We start from the raw sequence: 23,141 nt of genomic DNA, 5'->3' as shown, positions 1-23,141 counted from the left end.
CTATGAAGCACAGCAGAACCTTCCTTAACCCATCCCACCTTAACTTGCAAACTGATTACCTGAAGCTTTTTAGTTCTGACTGGTGCCCATACTCACCCAACGCTCATAGCTACTTCTTCCGCCATTAGTAAGGAGTCACTTGCTTTCCCAAGTTCACAAACCTATTTTCTGCCAGCAGTACGTGTTTTTGAAATTATTTAACTTAAATTTATGCTAGTCAATGAAATGAGTCCTAAAAAGGTAAGTGAAACTAAGCTGAATGTTTTAAAAGTATAGATAATAGGTGAATTGCCAAAAATATTGGTGTGAGCAAGAGGACTGTAAAAAAGATTGGAGAAAATCATAAAAATCCGGAAGGATTCTTCATTTAAATTGCTTTGTAAGTATCTAAGTTTCACTGTATTTTAAATAATCAAACTGTAATTACAAACTGGAAATCTGTTTATGGATGTTGGCAACTTGCCCACGAATGTCAGCTTTATCCACAAAAAGGGGAGGGAATCTATAAAAAGTGGTGGCCAGGGGCTTGGGGGGTGGTGGAGAAAATAAAAAGAAAAGGTGGGGGTGGGGTGGGGAGGGAATTATATCAAACAAAGAAGAGGGAAGGTATCTTTGAATTGATATACTAGAGGATGATGAAGGCTTTGAGGAATCAAGCAAGAGGGCTGAGGGCTATGGACCTAGACAAGAGGTTTTTTTTTTTTTTTTTAATTAATTAATTTATTTGAAAGAGAGGGAGAGAGAGTGAAAGCGCCCACCGTCCGAGAGAGTGGGGAGGGAGGGTAGGGGCAGAGGGAGAGAAGTAGACTCCCTGCTCAGCTGGGAGCCAGGAGGGCTGGATCTCACAACCCTGGGATCAAGACCTGAGCCGCAATCAAGAGTCAGAAGCTTAATGGACTGAGCCACTCAGGCACCCCTGGACCTTGACAGAAGGCATTTAATGGGAATAAATAGGGTTGCTAGATAATAAAATACAGCAACACCCAGTTACATTTGAATTTCAAACAAATAAGGGATTTTTAGTATAAATAAGTCCCATGCAATATTTGTCCTGAATTTTTATGTGCTAAATTTGGCAACCCTAGGTATAAATAGATTTACTTAAAAAAAAAGAAAAGAAAGCATCCTGACTCCTGAGAAGGGATTTGTGTCTGACCTCTTCAAGTTAGGGAATGTATCCTCTCACTGGCCCCATATGAGTTAGAAAATGCATCTTCCCACCACTGCCAACTTACCGGGCCTGGAGAAGTCTTTCCGCTCTGTCTCCTGGAACTGGGGGTCTGGGAGGATGGACTTCGCGGAGATGAATTCTCAGCCTTCCGTTTGGCTGCCATGGCCAATAACCAGTTTTTATTCTCTGGGGAGCTATTCTCTTTGCCTACCACCTCAGACCCTTCTCCACAAGATCCCAAAGGAAGAGGTAGTGTTCCACAGCTTTCTGAAGCGTAAGGACTGGCAGGAGAAGGAGGCTCTGAGATACTCATACTAGCTCCTTCAATCTTGCTTGGTTTGGTAGGACCTAGAGAGTCCTTACCAAGGTCTTCCTGGTTACCAGCAAGGCAGCACAGATCCAAATGAAGCTTTTCAACTGGGTCATCAAGCTCAGTCACACAGTTGCAACTCTTCACACACTTCTGTTTCACACTCTCCAGACAACTTGAGTCTAGCCTCCTCTTTACTCGGTTTCTAGACTCTGAGCAAGCCACTGCTTGGGATGATTTCAGACTCACAGGAATGAGGGCTTTTCTTGGAGATGTGATCTTGGTCTCAGAAGCAGGTGGAGTGATAGGTGGTGACGAGGATGGTGTTCGGGTCATCCAGTTTCTAATGGACATCTTGAAAGATGAGGGTGGCTTGGGAGAGCTAGAGGAGACAGAGCCTCTTCTGCTGATGGGAGACCGGGCTTTGGCAGGAGGGGTTTTAATAGAGAATGTGGGAGTATTTGAAGGAAGAGGGAGGTCTCCTGCACAGCTTGGAGCACAAGCTGCTGATGATGGGGAGGAAATGGATGGACTGCTCTTTACTCTGGGTGCTTTGGCAGGAGTACTCTGGCTACTTGTCACTGTCACTAAAAAAAAAAAAAAAAAAGAGGGTCACAAAAATCAGAAGTGAAAGTCATAGAAAATTCCTGAATTCTCATCAAGGAAAATGATAGCTAACTTACTCATATAGAAATGGGTTTCCCAGTGAGTAGGTTACATAGATCACTGGATTCTTAACACACCCTTGCAACATTTTCCTTCCCCTTTCCTAACTGCCAGCCTCCCAACCACTGTTGTAAAACATATACTTTTAAATCTAGAAAATACAGAAAAATTAAAAAAAATTCAAAGTATTCAGGTAAACCACTTTTAGCATTTTTTCTATACTTGTGCATGTAATACATACATTATACACTTCAAATTTTTTCTATATAAAAACAAGACCATAATGTATATACTATTTAGTAACCCGCTTCTTAGCATATCATGACTATTTCTCACATTAATACAGATTTATATTATCATTTTTAATAGCTACCAAGTATTCTAAGGTAACAGTTAGACATCAGGTTGTTAATGATATTTTGTTTTCATAAGTAAAGTTGCCATTAGGATTCCCATATATACTTTTCAGCAATGCTAGGGCAGAGAGGCACTGCACAATGGCTCCCAAACAGAAGTATACTGGTCTAAAATTTGGCACATTCATTTACTATTGACTTGAACACAACCCTTTACCTCCTCTACTTCAGTTTCCATATCTGTTAAATGGAGAGCTTTTAATCTCCACAAGAAATAACCCCATCAATTACTTGTTAAGGTTATTAGGCCTCACTTGGTTTTCCACCTTAATTTACAAATGGCTACTTTCTACAAGCCAAAGAATGCCAAAGAACATTTTAGAAACTAAATGCTTGCTTGCTTTTAGTAAAACAAATCAAACAGTGGACAGAACTCTTCTCTATGTGTCCTGTCTCTTGTTTACAAGCAATGGCAAGTACTTTAGGCAAATTCTTATAAACTTTATGCTTCTTCCCCCTTGGGCCCCACCACAGACAACTCCATATTTTCTTATGTTCCTTCTGAGCTTTGGAGATTTCTGAAACAGTGTTCCTATCTCCAATAACAAGGAAAGGCCATCAGTTTATTTTCTAAGTCACCAACTCTTTGAATTATCACTCTGATATTTAATTCAGTTTAATTATTGAATTGCATTTATATGCAATTGAATTTAAGATGAGCTGACATAAAAATACAATCTCTCTTTTAACTAGAATACAGATTTACAAGGATTAATTTCAGGCATTTAATTACCCTTTATGTTCTACCCTGTGCTTTTTACTAATCAAGCAGTTTTGCCTTGCAACAGAGAAATTCTACACACTGACTTTTGCCTAAACTTTCCCCATCAACCATAAGTTTAGAAATGGCCAAGGTGATACTGCTCCTTCTACGCATCAGTACTGGAAAACCCCATTTTTGTCGTAACACGCTATATAAGGGAAATTAGTGACAGGGACCTGTCCCTGAAGCATCTGGTCATAGTTCTCATACTCATGTTCTAGAGCTTGATTTGTTATTATTTCAGGAGGACAGAAACTTTTCATTTGTTTCACTCCTCAGTGCAGGTCTACAGTCACTACATAGCCCCTGTAGTCTTTAGTTCCATTAAAGTGGGCTGAAGGGTATGGTTAAGGCAGAACAGAAAGCCCTAAAATAGTATGGGTCTTACAACATGCAGATTCTAAGACAGGATTAGGGGAGAAGGAAAAGCTGGGCCAGGGGCAGCTGGGCTTGGGCCACACAGATATCTAAGTTTCTGAAGTGTTTACTAAAGGTCAGCAGGAGATCTGATGTGGTGGAAAGCTAGGGCATTTCTCTTCCTTTAGGATGTTAAAATGAAAGAAGGAGCGGACCGTGTTCAAAGAGAAGATTTTATTAACTTGGAAGGCTAACAAAACTCTAGGCCAAATTTAAATCTTTTTTTTAAAAATAGTAATTAGATTATTAAGATAATAAAAGTTCATGGTAAAAAAAAAAAGAACCAAACAGTTAAAGAGGGGAATAAGGTGAAAAGTAAAAAGTCCTCTTTTTAATCTTCTCGTTTTACTCACGTTCTTGTGCAACCCACAATTTTCTATATGTCTGTTAATACACACAAGGCATATCATACTTTAAAAACACAACAATGGGGGTGCCTGGGTGGCTCAGTTGGTTAAGCATCTGCCTTCGGCTCAGGTCATGATCCCAGGGTCCTGGGATCGAGCCCCACATCGGGCTCCCTGCTCAGCAGAAAGCCTGCTTCTCCCTCTTCCATTCCCCCTGCTTGTGTTCCCTCTCTCGCTGTGTCTCTCTCTGTCAAATAAATAAATAAAATCTTTAAAAATAAATAAATAAATAAATAAAATAAAATAAAATAAAAACCCAACAATGGATTATTACACACATACACCACATACTCCCTCACGTACATTCTGCAATTTGCTCTTTTCTCTTAAAAATGTTATCTTTTTCTCTATATCTCTACAAGTACGTTAGATGTACTGCATTCTTTTTAACAGCTATACAGTATGTCATATTGATCCATCGATTTAATAGGACATGCCCATTTAGCACATCATCTACTGAATTTCCACTGACCCTAAGCACTGCATGAGATCTGATGACACGGTAGCATAGACTGCTTTACTATCCTAAAAGCTTCCTGAAAGTCAGTTCCTTTAGGAATTATAAGAGAGCTTACTAATAATTGGTCACTTTGCAGCTCCTTTCTGTATAAGGGTTTGCCATCTGGCCTCACCCCACCTTTTCGGTCATATCATGTACTCTGCTACTTTAGGATCCTGTTACAGGAGACTACTCATTGCTTCCTGAACAAGCTGCACACTGTCACATCTCTGTCTTTGTTCATGTGGCTTTCTTGCCAAGTCTGTCCCTTCTTGGCCAGGCAAAAATTCTCATGTTTCAGGCTCTGATGACATCATTAACTTCATTGCTACACAATTCACAAACTTCTTTTCACTATGAAGAATTCACAAACTTCTTTCCTCCTCTCCCAGAGTAAGTAGGTTCTTTTGTTTATATAACTAGGAACAATGTCAGTAATGTACCACAGCTTTTGTAGCTGCCTCCTGGACTAGACTGTGAGCACCTAGGGGGCAGGTGATGATGATTTACTCATTTTTAAGTCTAGTGCCCCTATAGCAACCCAGCAAGGAATTATTAAACCATTTTTGTTAAATGTCATTCCTGCTGAGAGAGGACGGTGAGGTTCCAGGCATCAAAAAACAGACTCTAAGTATTCTGCTGATTGGTGAGACTATAGCAAGCACATGAGATAGAACAGGTAAGGTTTCTTTCCTTTAAGATAAGGACAATCATTGTCCTTTGTCATTCAGTAATGCCTAAACCAGATGTTCTCAAGCCTGGCTACATAACAGAATTACTTGGAGCTTTATAAACATACAGGTACTTGGTCCCCACCCCAGACCTACTGAACAATCTCTGGGGATACACAAACTTTTAAAAAGCTCCACCACTGGTTATGATGCACAGCTGGGGTTCAGAACCATTCACCTCGACAGTGCTGAGATTGCTGGCGGAAAGAGTGAAACACCAGGAAGTGACAGAGCAGGTGCTGGCTGGGAGAAGTAGGGCAGAGGGAAAAGGGGCCGTGCCTTGGATTTAAAGCCTTCTGGCTGGGGTGTTAAAAGGGCCAGAAGAGAAGATACGAAGCCCAGGATAGCAGTGAAGCTTGGGGTGACAATGAGAAGTTGGGAAAGCAGAGGACCGTAATTTTCAAAATGGAAGTGTGATTAGCAGCAGCCAATCTGTTGCTGGAAGCTGGGCTACAGGGCTGAATAGCCAATGTGCCAGCCCTTGGCATTCACTGGGGTTGCTGCTCTGTAGTGCTCTTCAGAGGAACTCTAGCAGCATCCAGAAATGGAGAAATCTAGGTATTAATTCTTGGTCAGGATTTTTCTCTTTTTTAAAAAAAATATTTTATTTACTTATTAGAGAGAGAGAAAGCACAAGCAGGGAGAGTGGTACAGGGAGAGGGAGAAGCAGGCTCCCCGCTGAGGAGGGAGCCCGATGCGGGACTGGAGCCCAGCACCCTGGGATCATGACCTGAGCCGAAGGCAGACAACCAACTGAGCCACCCAGGTGCCCCCCTTGGTCAGGTCTTAACTCAAATTTTGCTTTCCTGTGTGGAGTTCTAAAAGAGGCAGTGCTGCAGAGTGCTTGCAAGCAAGTGCTCCAAACCCAGGCTGCAAGTGTTTAAACTCTGGTTCTACTACAACTTCAAGGCTGTGTGATCTGAGGCAAGTCTAACTTCCTTGAGCTTCAGTTTTGGTTGTTTGGGGCACTAAATAAGATAATCCATGTGGGTCCCTAGAATGATTGTGCTAATACTCAATAATGGCTAAATGTTGTTGTTATTATTTTGGTCCAAACTTAGACAACATACGTAACTTTTTTTGTGACTTGGCTTCCAAAACTAAGAATAATTAATGACACACTAAAAATACTTAGTTAAGCAACTCACTTTTCATTAATACTCTTAAAATGGTTATTGCAATTAACATAGAAATGCCACCTCTGGGAATCTATTTTAATGGGATGGAGGAACCCTTAATTCAGAAAAAAATTTTCACAAAATATTGGAAACAAAATGTCCAACTATGATAGAATAGCTAGATAAACTACGGAACATTTACTCAGTGGACTATTTTAAATATTTTGCTAAAAAGATAACAAAAAGTGCTTAGGACATCATGTTCAGTGAAAACATCCCCAAGAAATCCAAATGTATTTACAGTGTAAACATGATTCTGTTGATAAGACTCTGTGGAAAAGGAGGAAAATCTCAAAAAAGTTAAAATGTTAATTAAAATTGTGAGTGGTGGAAACACTGAGGGCTTTTTCCTCATATGATTCTTCGCTTTTTCGTTTTCCAAAATTAGGGAGAGATAAGTAAATATAAAGACAAGGCAGCAAATAGACATCCATGTTCATGGATCACAAGACTTAACACATCATTAAGATGGCAATATTCCCCAAACTGAGCTATAGATTTGATGCAATCCATATCAAAATCCTAGAGGACTATTTTGCAGAAATTGACAAGCTGGTTCTAAAATTTGTATAGAAATATAAGAGGACAAGAATAGTCATAATAACTTTGAAAAAGAAGAAAATTGGGGGACTCAGACTTTCTGACTTCCAAACCTGCTACAAAGCTACAATAATCAAGACAATGTGGTATCGCATAAGGATAGACATATACAGCAATGGAACAGAAATGAGAATCTAAAAATAAACCCTTACGTTTATGGTCAATTAAGTTTTGGCAAGGGTGTGAAAACAATTTAATGGAGTAAAGAATAGTCTCTTTCAAAAATTATACCGAGAGGGGCACCTGGGTGGCTCAGTCGTTAAGCATCTGACTTTGGCTCAGGTCACGATCCCCGGGTCCTGGGATCGAGTCCCACATCGGGCTCCCTGCTCAGCAGGAAGCCTGCTTCTCCCTCTCCCACTCCCCCTGCTTGTGTTCCTGCTCTCTCTCTCTCTCTCTCTGTCAAATAAATAAAATCTTTAAAAAAATAAAAAATAAAAATGATACCAAGAAAGCTGGATATCCATGTATAAAAGAGTGAATTTGGATCCTTACCTCACATCATACACAAAAATAAACACACAACGGACCAGATAGCCTTAAAACTAAAAAACTCCCAGAATAAAACATAGGAGTAAATCTTTGTGACCTTGAGTTAAGCAATGGTTTCATTAGATACAACATCAAAAGCACAAATGACAAAGGAAAAAATAGATAAACTGGATTTCAACAAAATTAGAAAATTTTGTATCAAACAACACCATTAAGCAAGTAAAAAGACAACCTATAGAATAAGAGAAGATATTTTCAAATCATTGTATGACAAGGGGCTTATATCCAGAGTATATAAAGAACACTTATAACTCAACATTACTCCAAAGAAAATATACAAATGGCAAATAAGCACATGAAAAAATGCTTTACATCGTTAGCCATTAGGGAAATTCAAATTTAAACTACAATGGGATGCTCCTTCACATTCACTAGAAGGGCTATATTAAGAAGAGAAACAATAAGAAGTGCTAATAAGGATACAGAGAAATTGGAACCCTCATTTTGGATGCTGAAAAAATTCTAGAATTAGATTGTGTTGATGACTGCCTAACTCTGACCATCCTAAAGACCCTGCACTGTATACTTTAAATGGGTGGACTTGTGATATGTGACTATACCTTGACAAGGCTCTAAAAAAAAAGCCTCAAGGGGAAAAAAAGTAGAGGAAATAAAAAGTATGTAACTCCTTTCTGAATAGAAAAAAATAATAATACTCTTGATCAAACCAAAATTATGATCCTGTATTGGGAAGATAGGGGAATGCAGAGCATGCAGAGGTTTGCTAGTGGTGGAGACACAGAGAGCTAAATCCTCATCTCACATAGTAAGAAGTCAACAGATAATGTTGAAAACTGCAACAAAATAAAACAAAACCCTGAAGAAATAGAAATGCACAAATATTATTTAGAGATATAGACATACACATCAAAGAATCAGCTAAAAGATTTGACAGTGGCTACCCCTAAAAAAGGGGAACTGTGGGGCAGGGTGTCTGGGGACTGCTTTTTATCTTATTCACTGCTGTAGAACTAGTTGACTTGTTAAACTATGATACTAATAAAAAATTTTTTTTTAAAGAGAGGAAAAACCAAAACCAAAAATGAAGGCATCAAAGGTTTTACTGAAGTAGACTTAGAACAAAAGACCCCTCTGGAGTCCAGTTCTGCTTATAACAACTTGTAAGAGACTAAATAAGTAAGTCACTAGAAAAATGAGCATATATTTGGTCTCACCTTCAACTCCCCATTACCTTAGGCCTTGATGGCTAATGTAAAATGAATCTTTAAGCTTGAATTTCAAGCTTACTACTATATATCTGTTGATAACATCAGAATCCCCTCTGGCTGGCTCAGTGCTTGGAAGACTTTTGCTCTTGGTGCATTGTCCCACTCTTCAACACTGTCTCTGTCAATTCATGGTTATTACAAAATCCACATACATGATCTTTCCAATACCTTGCTTGCTCTGTCTCTTGGCCTCCTTCTACACGGCTTTGTCCTTTCACTCACTCAAGCCCCTTATTCCTTGACCTTATTACTACCAACCTGCAAATCCTCCATTTTCTCAATTTCAATCACCACCTGTTTTCCAGCTCACTTTTGTGAGCAATTCCAAATTCCAATTCCAAAAACCCTTCATTCTCGGGGATCTCAATTCATTCATCTTCCGACTTCGATACTGTACCCCAGTGCCACTATATCCTCACTTCTCTCCTCACCCAGTTTCAATCCTATAGTCAGTCATTACAGTCATCCTCTCATATCTACCCTCAACTTCCTTGGCCCCCCCTCACTTCACACTTGTGGATTTAAACCACATCCCTGGTTAAATGCAACTCCCCACCTACAGTGTATCTGTACCTGGGCAGCAGACACACAACCATGCTGACTGCTCACTTTTAATTCATGGCTACTAGCCTCAAGTTGACCCATAGCCCAACAACCGTATTTCCCCAGTCCATTCACTCTTCTTTTCTCTGCATGACTCATGTCACACTTTTTTATCTCTCCTCAGATCTCAACCACCTCCTCCCTTATCCTTATTTTCACTTGATGATCTTGATTCCTATCTCAGCTAAGAAAAGAGAAGCTATCAACTTCCATAGGTTCTGACCATCCCTCTATCCACCTACCTTCACTGTGCTTATATATTCTACCTTTTCTCTAATTACTATGGATGAACTTTCCACACCCCTGGCAAAGGCCTACCCTTTTACTTGTAAATTTGATATCACCCCCTCACACTTGAGAATATTGCTCCAGCAAATTTCCCTGCATCAAGTTTCCCCCTCTCCATAGGATCCTTCCAGTCACATACAAATGCTATATTCCTATTAACACAAAACAAAAACAAATTTCAACACTGCTTCTTCCTTCAGCTACCACTTCATTTCTCTCCTTTTCTTTCTAGCAAAAACTCCTTGAAGGAACCCTCTATACTTACAGTCTCCGAGTCCTCTTCTCTGATCCTCCTTAACACCTCCTTGACACTCTGCCAACTGCTCTCATTAAAGTCACCAAATAATCCCCATATTGCCAAATCCAAAGGCCAATTTTTACATGGAATGCTAAAAACATTTGAACAAATTCATCCCCCTCTCCATTTACTTACTTGGCTTCCAGGATACAATACTCTCCTAATTTTTCTCTATCTCTGGTTGTGTCTGTTCCTTCACCCCTCCAATCTCTAAACATTGGGGTGTTCCAAGGGTCAGAACCTAGACCTATCCTCTTTTCTTAACTATAGCTTCCTTCACCTATATGATGAATCCCAAATTTACAGCTCTAGCCTTGAACTGCAGAATTAAACATCTAACCCCCTCTCTGACCTCTTCATTTGAATGTCTAATAATTATATCAAACAACATATCCAAATGGAACTTTGGCTATTCTCTCCCAAACCTGTTTCTTCTGCAATGATTCCTATCTAGATTAATAGCAATTCCATTCTTCTAGCTTCTCAAGTCCTAAACTCTGAAGTGATCCTTGATAACTCTCCCTTACATCCCATATCTGATTCCACGCTATATTTACAATATATCCAGAACTTGAAGACTTTTACCATGTCTTTTGCTACCCCTCTGTCCAAGTCATCATCATTGCTTCCTGGATTATTTCAAAGGACTTCACAATTAGCTTCCACCTGTTACACTGATCCCTTTATAATTTGTTTTCAACACAGGAGTAAAAATGGTCAAGCTAGGAAAAGTCAGATCATGACACTCCTCTATTTAAAACCCTGCAATAGCTTTTTATCTGTCAGAATAAAAGCCCAAATCATATAAGAACCTCATTTTCCATTACTATTCCCCTCCCTCTCCTTAGCTTGCTCCAGTTAGAGGGGCTATACCCACATTAGCCTCCTCGAGGAACAAAAAATGTCAGGCCTACTCCTGCTTCAGGGCTTCTGTGCTTGCTGTTTTATCTGCCTGGAATGTTCTTCAAAATGTGCACATGGCTCACTATTTCACTTCCCTTACTCAAATGTCATCTAAACATTGAGGCTTCCCTGGGCACCTAATTTTCCAGTGTTCCTTTTTTTCCGAAGTATTTATTATTACCTGACATAGTACATATTTTACTTTATTTATTTTTAAAGATTTTATTTATTTATTTGACAGAGACAGAGATAGGAGAGCAGGAACACAAGCAGGGGGAGTGGGAGAGGGATAAACAGGCTCCCCGCTGGGCAGGGTGCCTGATGTGGGACTCAATCCCAGGGTCCTGGGATCATGACCTGAGCTGAAGGCAGACGCTTAACGACTGAGCCACCCAGGCACCCCATATTTTACTTTAACTTGTTTCTTTGCCTCTCATACTAATCTGTATACTTTATTTACATCTTTGGGATTTTTGATTCTTTTGTTCATTGCTAAAAGTCCAGCAACTCAGAGCAATGCCTAGCACATCATAGGTGTTCAATACTTTGAAAGTAAATCCACCACTGTATTCCAGTGCCTCGTGTAGATGATAAACCTAGTAGTTCTCAGAAAACATTTATTGAAAAGAATGAATGTCAAAACGATGGTGCTTTCCTTTAAAAATATACCAAACAAGATCAAATTTAGCTTATCACTCTGTATTGTAGAATGAAACCAATCAAACCATAAACAACGTAGAAAAATGCACGGGATCCTTACCTAGGTCAGCTCTCGCTTCTTTTTTCTTCTGAGAAGCCCAACCCACTATGGAGAGTTTATCTCCTCCTGATTTCTCCTCTAAGCCTCTATTCAAGCGCCAGATTTTCAGTGTATTGTCATCAGAGCAGGTAGCAATCTAATGAGAATCAGGAAGGGAGTTAAGAAGTCTCAGTCAAAGATTTACAACAAAGTAAAAAGTAGATCTTAAGGACTCATGACTAGAGAATTATTCCATCTAATATACCAGGATGTAGAAAATGATCATATAGTCATCCCTTGCTTTCAGGAATCACTCCAAATTTCCAAAGGACTCTTGTTTCTTTCTAATTCTGATGGTATGTCTTTCGTTACCAGTCATGTCTTACCTGACCTAAAGCCCTACTATAAAATCAGGTTCATTTCATTTTACTCTCAAAAACCTGGGCAAGTCATCATCTTCATCACCTTCTATATAACTATGAAATAAATAATTACAACCCCTTTTTTATTTTCTCTCTTAAATGATAAACCAGTGTATGCCACCAACATTCAATTTCTACCACTTCCTTCTGAATTCTACATGTTCTGGCTTACTGCGGAAATAATGGGATCATTTCCAAGATCAGGCTTAGTCGGTGACTCTAGTAGGCTGTGACAAGTAGAATGAAACCATTCCTTTGAGATTCTTTTTCAGATAGGTAAAGGAGTAATCTGGGAAAACAACAAGTTCACTAGGCTGAAAGAAGTTAAAAATAACCTTTGTCCCTTTAAAAATATCTGACCATTCCCGATCTTGGTCCCAAGCCTTTTATGGCAGAGAAAGTCCAGCTTGAAGAGCTTGTGGCAAATGGCCACTGGTACCAGAGCTGTTCCCCAGCATTTGTTTATATAATTTCTCTATTTCAGTCACTGAAGAGACAGAAAAAAAAGAACACACGTTCTTCTTAAATCTTGGCCCCCAAGAGACTGGCAGCTTTTTCCTTTCCTTACTGGGAGGCCAAAAGAAGACACACATATTTAACTGCTCTACAAGAAATGCCTGGAATCCCCAGTTACTCTATGGTCTATTAACAAGAATTATTTCCAGAGCACCTACTGTGAGTCTGACAATTTACATATTTTATGTTGTTTAATTCTCACAATGTAAAAAGCCTTGAACTCAAATAACCTCATCTACAAAATAAGAATAAAGTTATTTGCCCAAGGTCACCACAATTAAATGGCAGAGCTAGAACTGAAATCTAAATTTTTCCAATTTCAAAGGCTAGATTTTAAAACCATATTTTACCTTAACTCTAGGCTGGGAACAAAGTTATTAAAACAAACAAACAAACAAACAAAAACTTTTAAAGTAGGGGTCATTAGATTAGTATAGGTAAACAGCCCTGTCATTACCTATGAGTCTTTTCTGTGCATATAGTTAAGGGCAATATATGATAGTTGAAAAAAGAGAACACAAATAACTGAGTAATTAAAAAACTCTCTTAGTTCTCCAAAGATACAAAACTCCATGTTAAAAGTAGGTATTTCACTGGCAGTTACATGGAATCTCAGAAGAAAAATGTCATTAGGATTTAATTATTGGTGATTAAAGCAAGGAGTTAAAAAAAAAAAAAAAGAGTCTATCATAGGCTGACTACAGAAATGGTTATACAGATATAGAAATAAAAAGAAATCCACAGCAGTACTGGAAAGCTAGTAGGGATGCCATGAGTAGTAGACCAGACCATAAGAAGTTTCTGGAAGATAAAAAACAGATGGGAACAAAACCTCAAAATGTCATAAATGAAAGGGGAGATATCCACAGAAGTGATATTTCTTGTAAGCCCCAAATAACCCAAAGACCAGAGGCAGTAGGGACTGGGAGAATCAGTGGAACTTGGGCCACTATCGTATGAAATCCCTATATAGTCACGAAGTTTATGTTTCTGGCCTTTTTACATTTCAGGTATTTTGTTTGTTTGTCTTTAAGTATCATTGTAAAGAAATTTCTTTAAGTGAGAAATGTCTACGACATTTTGGAGCCAATTACATAGTGTAGCCACAGACAACCTAACACAGTACGACTTCACAGCGAGCACGGTTTAGGCATGTGAAAACTAAATTGGACTGTGAAGGACAGTCAAGATGTTACATTTAACATACCACATTGATAATACGTAGAAAGTTAATAAAAACTAGTTTTCCCACCTTAGATTTTCTTTTTATCTTAGATTTTCAGATGAAATTTAATTACATTAAAAACTTAATTCTATGTTTAGGAAAGAAATTATTCTAGGGAATCAAGAAATCCATTCTTATCTTGCCATTTGCAATGATGTGGATGGAACTAGAGGGTATTATGCTAAGTGAAATAAGTCAGTCAGAGAAAGACAGTTATCATATGATCTTACTTATACATGGAATTTAGGAAACAAAACAGAGGATCATAGGGGAAGAGAGGAAAAAATAAAACAAGATGAAATCAGAGAGGGAGACAAACCACAAGGGACTCTTAATCATAGGAAACAAACTGAGGGTTGCTGGAGGGGAGGGGGGGTGGGGAGATGGGATAACTGGGTGATGGATATTAAGGAGGGCATGTGATGTAATGAGCACTGGGTATTATATAAGACTGATGAGTCATTGATCTCTACCTCTGAAACCAATAATATATGTTAACTGAGTTTAAATTTAAAAAAAAAAATCCATTTTTATTCCTTAGTGTAAGTTTCTCTATTGGTAGAGAAAAGTAGAATATGTATGGTTAATGCTGACATAGATCCTGGATGGCCTCTAGATCTTTCAATCTCTAAGCATAAAAGTCTGTGTAACTCTCAAACTAACCTTGGGAAAATCTACAAATCTGTGATCTACTTTTTAAACCAATGACAGAGATTTATTTACAAACCTTTGTGAAGTCTGATGGACACCAGCATACAGATGTGACTTCTTGAGAGTGACCCTGGAGCACAGTAGGAGGATGCCAGGGTGTGGAGACCTATCACACCATCAAAAAAGAAAAAACAAGTCAGCAGAGCAGTATTAGGTCTTCCAGATAGAGCCTTTGAACCTCTCCATATTTGTGTCTTACAGAGCTTCAGGGTTGTTACCAAAGATCTCTCTAGGTATGCCTAGTTATAGCTCAGAAAAGAGTCCCAATGGGCAATAAAAGTATTTCTGTCATTGATCTGAGAAAACAGAATGAAAATAGCCAAAATAAGTAAAATAATATGAACTTAAATACCAGGACAGGTCTTATTTCAATTCAAGACTACCTAGCTATATATATTTTGACTAAAATTCAAGAATGACATTGTTCCTCACCTCTTAGCTGGTAAACTTTCTATAAGGATAGGGTTCAGCTGCTAGGTAGTATGAACTTCAAGTGGAGTCCTGTTTTTACATAGTCTAGACATTTTCAGATCTTCTCTAATCGGCTACTTCCAGGAACACTACATTAAATAAATGCTGAAGGCATCTCAGACATAGTACCAGTTCTCCTCTGACAAGAGGACAGTCTTTCATCCAAAAGACTCACTGATTTTTACCAAAGTCCCTAGAATTATACCCCTTCATTTTGAGGGAATATAAACTATATACTTTTACATGGCACTTCCACATGGCACTTTTTTTTTGGGGAAAAAAAAAAATCCCCTAAAATTTCATTTTGGTAAATTTGCTTAAAGAAATCTTGAATTTTCAGTTAAGTACTGCCATATCTTAATGAATCAAGAAGGGTCATATTGTGCAGTACTATACACGTGACAACGGATCAGATTTCCCCCCCTCACTGGATGCTACTTGTGATATGCATTTGACAGTTGACTCATTCAAGAGTTGTCAATCCCTTTCAGAGGCCACGGGAATTAATCAGCACAATATGGCATATAAACTCACATAACTATTATTAGCATGTGTTCGGAAAAAAAATTATTCTCTTTTCATTTTCCTGAGGCTATGAATCATTGCTCATCTGTATGAAGAAAGTGGAGGCGACTCTGGAAAGAGTATTTGCAGAGAATGACTAAGAAAACTTAATAGATTCCTTCAATTGTAGTGAAGAGAGTCAACACACTGATTCATAAGGTCATCCAACTCAATTATTACTACTCCTCTCTTGGGTTAAATGGCACATGTAATGATTCAAAAAGCAAAAGAAGAGAAAGAGTAGAGTCTAATTCGCCTTGCCGGGTTAATTAGAGTTTAACAGAAAAAGCTTTTTCCTGAGTATTATCTAAAAGGATCTCACTCTTTGCCTCCTACAATAGCACAGGGAACAATAACTCATTCCCTCACAAGGTAGCGTATTTTAGGAAAGACTTTCAAGATAGTCTCTAGCTATCTCAGGAGCCACAGAAATTTTCCTTCCTCCTGCATTTGGGATGGCCCCAGCCCATTAAATTTCTCTTCATGCAAGGCCCAAGCAGGCCAGGTAGGAGCAAATTAAAAAGGAGAGAAAATCCTAATGTCCTCTTGACTGACCCTCCCTGGTAGGAACACATTATTCTACTCCACTGGTTTACTCTGCTTGTGGCCTCTAGCTTGTCATTTCAAGATACTGCCTCTTCTTCAATTTTCTAGGCATTACAGTACCTAAGGGAACCTAAACATGTACACAAAGGATTAAAATAAATCTCAAGAAAACCAAACATCCGCCAATAGAATACATGCACTTTTTTTGCATTTATCTATAGGATCTAAAAGAAAAAACAAAAGATCCCTTGGAAAAACTTTTTACAAACTGGTAATAAGGTAGAAATAATAATGACAATAAAAGTCAGCATTTGTTGAGGCAGGCACTTTGTATAGCATTAAAGTAGGGAGAAGGTTCCTCAAAAAGTTAAACACAGAATTAATTACTATATGACCCAGCAATTTTTTTAAAAGATCTATTCATCCATTTGAGAGAGAGAATGAGACAGCACGTGTGCACGCAAGTGGGGGTGGGGGGAAGGGGGAGATGGAGAGAGAGAATCTCAAGCAGACTCCCTACCCAGCTAGGAGCCCAATGTGGGGCTCAGTTCCACGACCTGGAGATCATGACCTGAGCCGAAATCAAGAGTTGGACGCTCAACCCCGACTAGCCAACCAGGCGCCCCAGGACGCAGCAATTCTATTCTTAGGTATACACACAGCAAAACTGAAAATATATGTTCAAACAGAAACTTGTACATGAATGTTCATAGTAGCTTTATTTATAAAGCCAAAAAGTGGAATAATTCACATGTCCACCAACTAATAAATGGATAAATAAAATGTGGTCTATCCATACAATGGATATTCAGCCATAAAAAGGAATGAAGTACTGATACGTGCAACAACAAACAAATCTGGAAAACATTATGCTCAGTGAAACAAGCCAGACATAAAAAATCACATATTGTATGATTCCATTTATAGGATATGTCCAGAATAGGCAAATCCACAGACAGAACATAGGTTAGTGGTTGCCAGGGGCTGAGAGCAGAGGAGAATGAAGAGTGACTCTTCAAGGGTACAGTGTTTCTTTTTGGAGTAATGAGCATGTCTGGGAATGAGACAGTGGCGATGGCTACTCAAAATCAACTGTACATTTAAAAATGACTAAAATGGGGCGCCTGGGTGGCTCAGTTGGTTGGGCGTCTGCCTTCGGCTCAGGTCATGATCCTGGAGTCCCTGGATTGAGTCCTGCATCGGGCTCCCTGCTCGGCAGGGAGTCTGCTTCGTCCTCTGACCCTATCCCCTCTCATGTGTTCTCTCGCTCTCATTCTCTGTCTCTCAAATAAATAAATAAAATCTTTAAAAAAAAATGACTAAAATGATGAATTTTATATTATGTGAATTCTATCTCAATAAAAAAAAAAGGGTGGAGAGAAGGGCATGTTGTGGGCTGAAATGAGTACTAATGTCCATCAAGTTTGTATGAATGGTAGTTACAGGAGCTTTCACAGTTTAGGACTACCCTACATGGTATAGTATACTTGTTGACTACTTCAAAGAAGATGAATTTCCCCTAGTGAAACTCAACTTGTTTTCAAATCCTTCATTTTTATTCAAATAAGTTTTTATTGTCACTTTGTTATGATAAAACATTACCGTAATTACAGGATTTCATTTTTTAAAAACCTCCCTCTACTTTTAAGTAATTAGAGGAAACTATTAAGTCCAAGAGACATTTACACCTATGCATTCTGGAGATGGTCAAAACACAGAAAACTGTCCTTTCTTACATATTCTAGTTGTTATATAGACTTTAATTCAAGACATGAAGAATCCCCAAGTTAAAACTCTTAGAACTATGAAGGTTACCACTAGAAATAACTGGCTCTAAGCTACACATCTAATAAAACATTCTGTATCCTTAAACATGCAAAAGACCAGCACCTTTCCTCAAAAAAATCTCCTTACTCTGCCCAGTCAGAAACCAAATCTCATCTTTATTTCTGCCATGAGATCATCTACACTTCCTAAAGTGTCAGGCTCAATGTTTCGCCAGTCAGCGGTAGAATGACTGTGCCAAATGAGTTTATTTATAACCACTTCAATACTATTCAGTGGCTATAACAGAAATGAACCAGGGAAGGGAGGGGAGAGGAAGGGGTGGGACATAGGGTAAGAAATTAAAAAGAAAAAAATATATTAACTGTTTTTATTTTTAAGTCTTGGTCCTTAGTATCAGAGAGTCTAACTATATTACACCTCCCTTTTGCTGAGCACTGGTAAAGATTAAAAGGCCATTCTCTTCTGTCTTAAGATCTGCAACTCTTTTCTTTCACTCTGTTTTCTTGTGCCCATGGGCTTTTTAACATAGGAAAAATCCCAACACTTGAGAGAATTCTGACCTTTTGGAAACATAGCAGAACTACAAGATAAACTAACAGCATGATACTCAGCTTGCATGGAATGGTTTTTAAACTACACCCCCACCCCTTTTTTTAATCATGGAAAAGAGAAACTGAGCCACCTCACTAGGCAAATTCAATTTTAGGAGCAGTAAGCTTGCCAGGATCTCAAATATCAGAGCCTGCACACTGAGTTATGTGTGGACAGGCAGGAGAACATCATGTCTGAACCACATCATTCAGCACTGACATGTGACCCAGCCTAGGAATTTAGAAAGGGTCACCCATGTATGTGATAGCCCCTGACTGGATATCTGAAAATGGGTTACTAACAACAGCCAAATTTCTTTACTGCATGTCTTTAGAGAGAGAAACTATACCTCAACCCTCATTCCCTGAAACAAACAAACAAAAAGCCTTTGTACTAGAGAAGATAGCTAGAGAGGAACTTTCAGAATCAACAATAAAACTCCATATCCACATGCAAACACATATATGTAGAATATATAATCATATGCATAATTATGTATACATAATTTAAAAACTGATTTTAAATGATTTTTTAAAAACGATCAGTGCAGGGCGCCTGGGTGGCTCAGTTGGTTAAGCGACTGCCTTCGGCTCAGGTCATGATCCTGGAGTCCCTGGATCGAGTCCCGCATTGGGCTCCCTGCTCAGCAGGGAGTCTGCTTCTCCCTCTGACCCTAACCCCTCTCATGTGCTCTCTCTCATTCTCTCTCTCAAATAAATAAATAAAATCTTTAAAAAAATAAAAAAAAATAAGAAATAAAAATGATCAGTGCAGAAGTATTTCTTGCATAATCTTTTATTATGTTTTTCATATAATTTTTTTTAAAGAATTAAAAAATTTAAAAAGATACAGACTTTGGTAGGAATAAAATCTTCCTGCTAAGTTGGGAGCCATAATAAAATAAGGAATGAAGATAAAACAGTGAGAGAAGGAGAAAGGAAAAACAAAGATAGTAAAATAAGAAGCATTAAGACCAAATTTAAAACTCAAAATTTTAAGTATAAGAAGAAAGCATTAGTGTTAGTAACACATATCGTTAAAGTTTAAAACTCAAGTCAGAAAATTTTATAGACAAGAAACTAGGTACAAACTCTTATGGATGAGAGTCTCAAGTATATATTTTATAAGCAAATTTTCGTTTTAAAATACAATACATGAAAGAAATGTGCTTGTAGAAAGAGGAAAGTACAACACAAAAAAGCATCTTGGATAGAACAACATCTCCACCATGTGACCATCTAGGATATAATCACTAAACACCCTTAAGTTTGTGTTGTATTTTTGCACCTCTAGGTATACAGAGAAGTCATTTTTAGTATGTCCTCCAGGACCAAATGAAATTAAGCAGAATTATGCTTCATACTTGACAGGTTCTACCCCATCCTAAGCCAACATTAAAGATATGACTTCCTAGAGGTTGGCAGGACTAATAATGATATAATTTCCTCTTGAGAAGGGATTTGATAACATTGAACCTATGAATCTATCAAGTTTTAGACATTATGACTCTAAAATCCAAAATGTGGGGCGCCTGGGTGGCTTGGTTGGTTAGGCATCCAACTCTCGATTTCAGCTCAAGTCATGATCTTGGGGTCGTGGGATTGGACCCCATGTGGGGCACTGCATTGAGTGCAGAGCCTGCTTGTCCCTCTCCCTCTGCTCCTTCCCCTGCTCACTTGCTCTCTCTCTCTCTCTTAAATAAATTAATTAAAAAAAATAACAATAAAAAATAAAAATCCAAAATGTGTTAACTCTGATCATTCAACTCACCAATGCCAAGGACATTTATGATATTACAACGGCAATCTAGAAGATAATTAATTTTTAGCCCTTGGAAAACAATGCCATGATGCTCTTATATCTCTGAACTCCCAGACATTTCTATAATTAATTAGTCCCACAAGAGCTATTTTTCAGTAATCAGCAAGTGCTACTCGTGTGATATTTCAGTTTTCTCCACTGAACCTTATATGGACAAATTTAAATTTCTTAGCTTACAGTAGTCACTTTAGGTATCACTGTTATTTAAAAAGTAAGAAAAAAGAGAAAATAAACTTGTGAACAGAAATGAAATCTGTAAAATAAATTAAGTAATGCTATTAAATATATACAAAACTGATAAAGTAGCCACATCTATTCTAGTAACCTTAAGACTGGCCACAGAGAGGAAAGAACACAATTACCATACAAATATCTTTTAGTGTTTTGTGCAAGGCTCTATGGTTGATTTGGGCATAGGATCCTGGGAATTAAAATACTGTATTTTGAATGAAGAGTTTGAAAACACAGAGCTGAAAGGCAATCCAACATATTTTTCCAGGAAGCAGGACAAGGTAGTTAAGGTTCTCTCTAGTCTTCTGAATTCTGAATTTCCTGATAATCCGTGAAACTGCTGGAATACATGGATTATCAATTTCTGAGAATCTTTGGCCATGAAAGTATGATATATTCTGACAATCAGAGTAAGTTTTGGCTGTGTTAAGAAGCAAGAAGCAACTTTTACTGAACATCTAATGTAGAAAAAGTTAATAGTATGTGTTTACATTAAACTTACTCATCTGAGAAGAAATATTTGTAAGAATACTTTAGTCTTACATTTGTGAGGGAAGTTTGATAACTTACCTTCCAGATGTAGGCAGCTTCATCACTTGAGCCACTAACTAAAAACTGGTCATCTGGACTAAGGCTTGATTTAACATAAAAGGTAGAGTTTTGATGTCCATTGAAGATAGCCACTGCCAGAGGGGGAAAAAAACCCAACAAATTACTTGGTTCTTGTTATTTCTAGTGTTCACATAAACGCAGACAAGTATACATGTTCCAGTAAGTTTTATTAGTGTATTAACTATTGAATATTGAAACAGATAGTCAAGCTATATTCAGTAAATTAAAGGGAAATGGACATTGGCAGAAAAGTAAAGGAAGACTCAGAAAGAGGTTTTATATTAGACCCAATCTCATGATCTAAGCCCAGATACTTGGTATGGAGCTGGCTATGGAAGAGAAAGTGATGGAAAACATTCTTAAGAAGAACACAACCAGTGTCCACTCTTTTAGTAAAATGCCTTTATTAGACCCCTTTTCCCCACACTAGGATAGGGCTTTCCCTATTATAATACATTGGTCCTTCTTCCTCTTAGACTTCAAACCTTGAGGGTAAATTTCATATTTCATTCTTTACTCACTATATCTCACAGTGCTTTGAACAGAGATCTTCAAATATCTGTTGCATTAATAGGTAAGAATCAGTGGAAAGAGTTAAGATTTGTGGATAGCTCATTTGGGATGTGGGAATCAATCAATCTATTTATTTATTTATTGTGGGAATCTTTTTTTTTTTTTTTTAAGATTTTATTTATTTATTTGACAGAGAGATAGAGAACAGGTAGGCAGAGAGGCAGGCAGAGGGAGACAGAGAGGCAGGCTCCCCGCCGAGCAGGGAGCCCGATGTGGGGCTCGATCCTGGGGACCCTGGGATCATGACCTGAGCCGAAGGCAGCCGCTTAACCGACTGAGCCACCCAGGCACCCCTATTGTGGGAATCTTTTTAATCCAAAACTTTAAGCAGGCTGAAAAGAAGTAGCTAGTGGGGTAAGCTATATGTCTGTAGGTAAGATACTCCAACTAGGTTAGGGTTAGCCTTCAGTTTTAGACTTCTTACTATCTGTGGTAAAAGGGCAAGTAATCCAATCTAGCACAATGTGCTTGATGGGTTCTACTATCCTAAGAAGACCAAAACCTGAGGCCTCTGGTATCAGTACACTAATACGAAATACAAAAAAAAAAATCTTAGTTACTGGAAAATTTAAGGATACATTTAAGCAGGAAAAAAAGTTCACTCCAATCTTTTAACAGAAAGGAAGTAAGAATTATCAAGGGACTTAGTAGCTTTCCTTTAGTGCTCACAGAAATCTATTCCTTTTGCCAGAACTGGAAAAAGACTTTGCATTTCTAGCTTTTCAAGAAAAAGCCTACATATCAAATACTCTCCACATCAACACTTCCACTGTGGACGTTAAGCAGAATATGAATCAATTCAGATATGCATTTTCTTTTTATCTACTGTGATAGGTAAATCCCCACACAATAAACAGGGTCCGTTGCTCTGAATACAACTCTAAAACTATAATTGTTTATCTTAACTCTACAAACGGAAAAATACAGACCAAATTTCCCACTAGACCTGTAAGTATTTATTGCCCTCTGCTGGTCTAATCAAGTACACTGTAAATGCTTCAAACTATTCAAAAAATCCTAAAACCTGTATTGGCATTGATTAGCTCAACTTAATCTTTCTTTGATAATATGGGCTCCGAAAATGCTTCAATGAAGTGCTTCAGAGTCATCTTTATGAACATCACTTAGTATAATAAAACACTGTAAATTAAAAGTACAGGAGATGAAGAATTAAGCCCAGGACGCTTTCTGATGTTTTGAAAAAGATAAGCAATTACCCAATGTCATACACATGTCTATCTGTCACTCAATATCTAAAGAACATATCTACCTACGTATCTATCTATAGGAGCCAATAAAA

At 38.2% G+C, this 23,141-nt stretch overlaps 1 protein-coding gene across 2 annotated transcripts in view; it reads right to left on the bottom strand.

The window, feature by feature from the left end:
- Positions 1–23,141, bottom strand: part of DTL (denticleless E3 ubiquitin protein ligase homolog) — a 44,148-nt gene that overhangs the window by 4,907 nt on the left and 16,100 nt on the right. For both annotated transcript variants that reach the window (XM_035010497.1, XM_035010498.1), the window contains exons 11-14: positions 21,227–21,339; positions 14,661–14,750; positions 11,792–11,927; positions 1,236–2,068 (exon numbers count right to left, since the gene is read on the bottom strand). In XM_035010497.1, coding sequence (XP_034866388.1) covers positions 1,236–2,068; positions 11,792–11,927; positions 14,661–14,750; positions 21,227–21,339 — 1,172 coding nt within the window. The remainder of the gene's footprint in view (positions 1–1,235; positions 2,069–11,791; positions 11,928–14,660; positions 14,751–21,226; positions 21,340–23,141) is intronic.

The sequence above is a fragment of the Mirounga leonina genome, unplaced genomic scaffold (genome assembly GCF_011800145.1).
Source record: "Mirounga leonina isolate KUSES-001 unplaced genomic scaffold, KU_Mleo_1.0 Mir_154, whole genome shotgun sequence".
Taxonomy (NCBI): domain Eukaryota; kingdom Metazoa; phylum Chordata; class Mammalia; order Carnivora; family Phocidae; genus Mirounga; species Mirounga leonina.
This window is presented reverse-complemented; position numbering and strand designations above follow the sequence as displayed.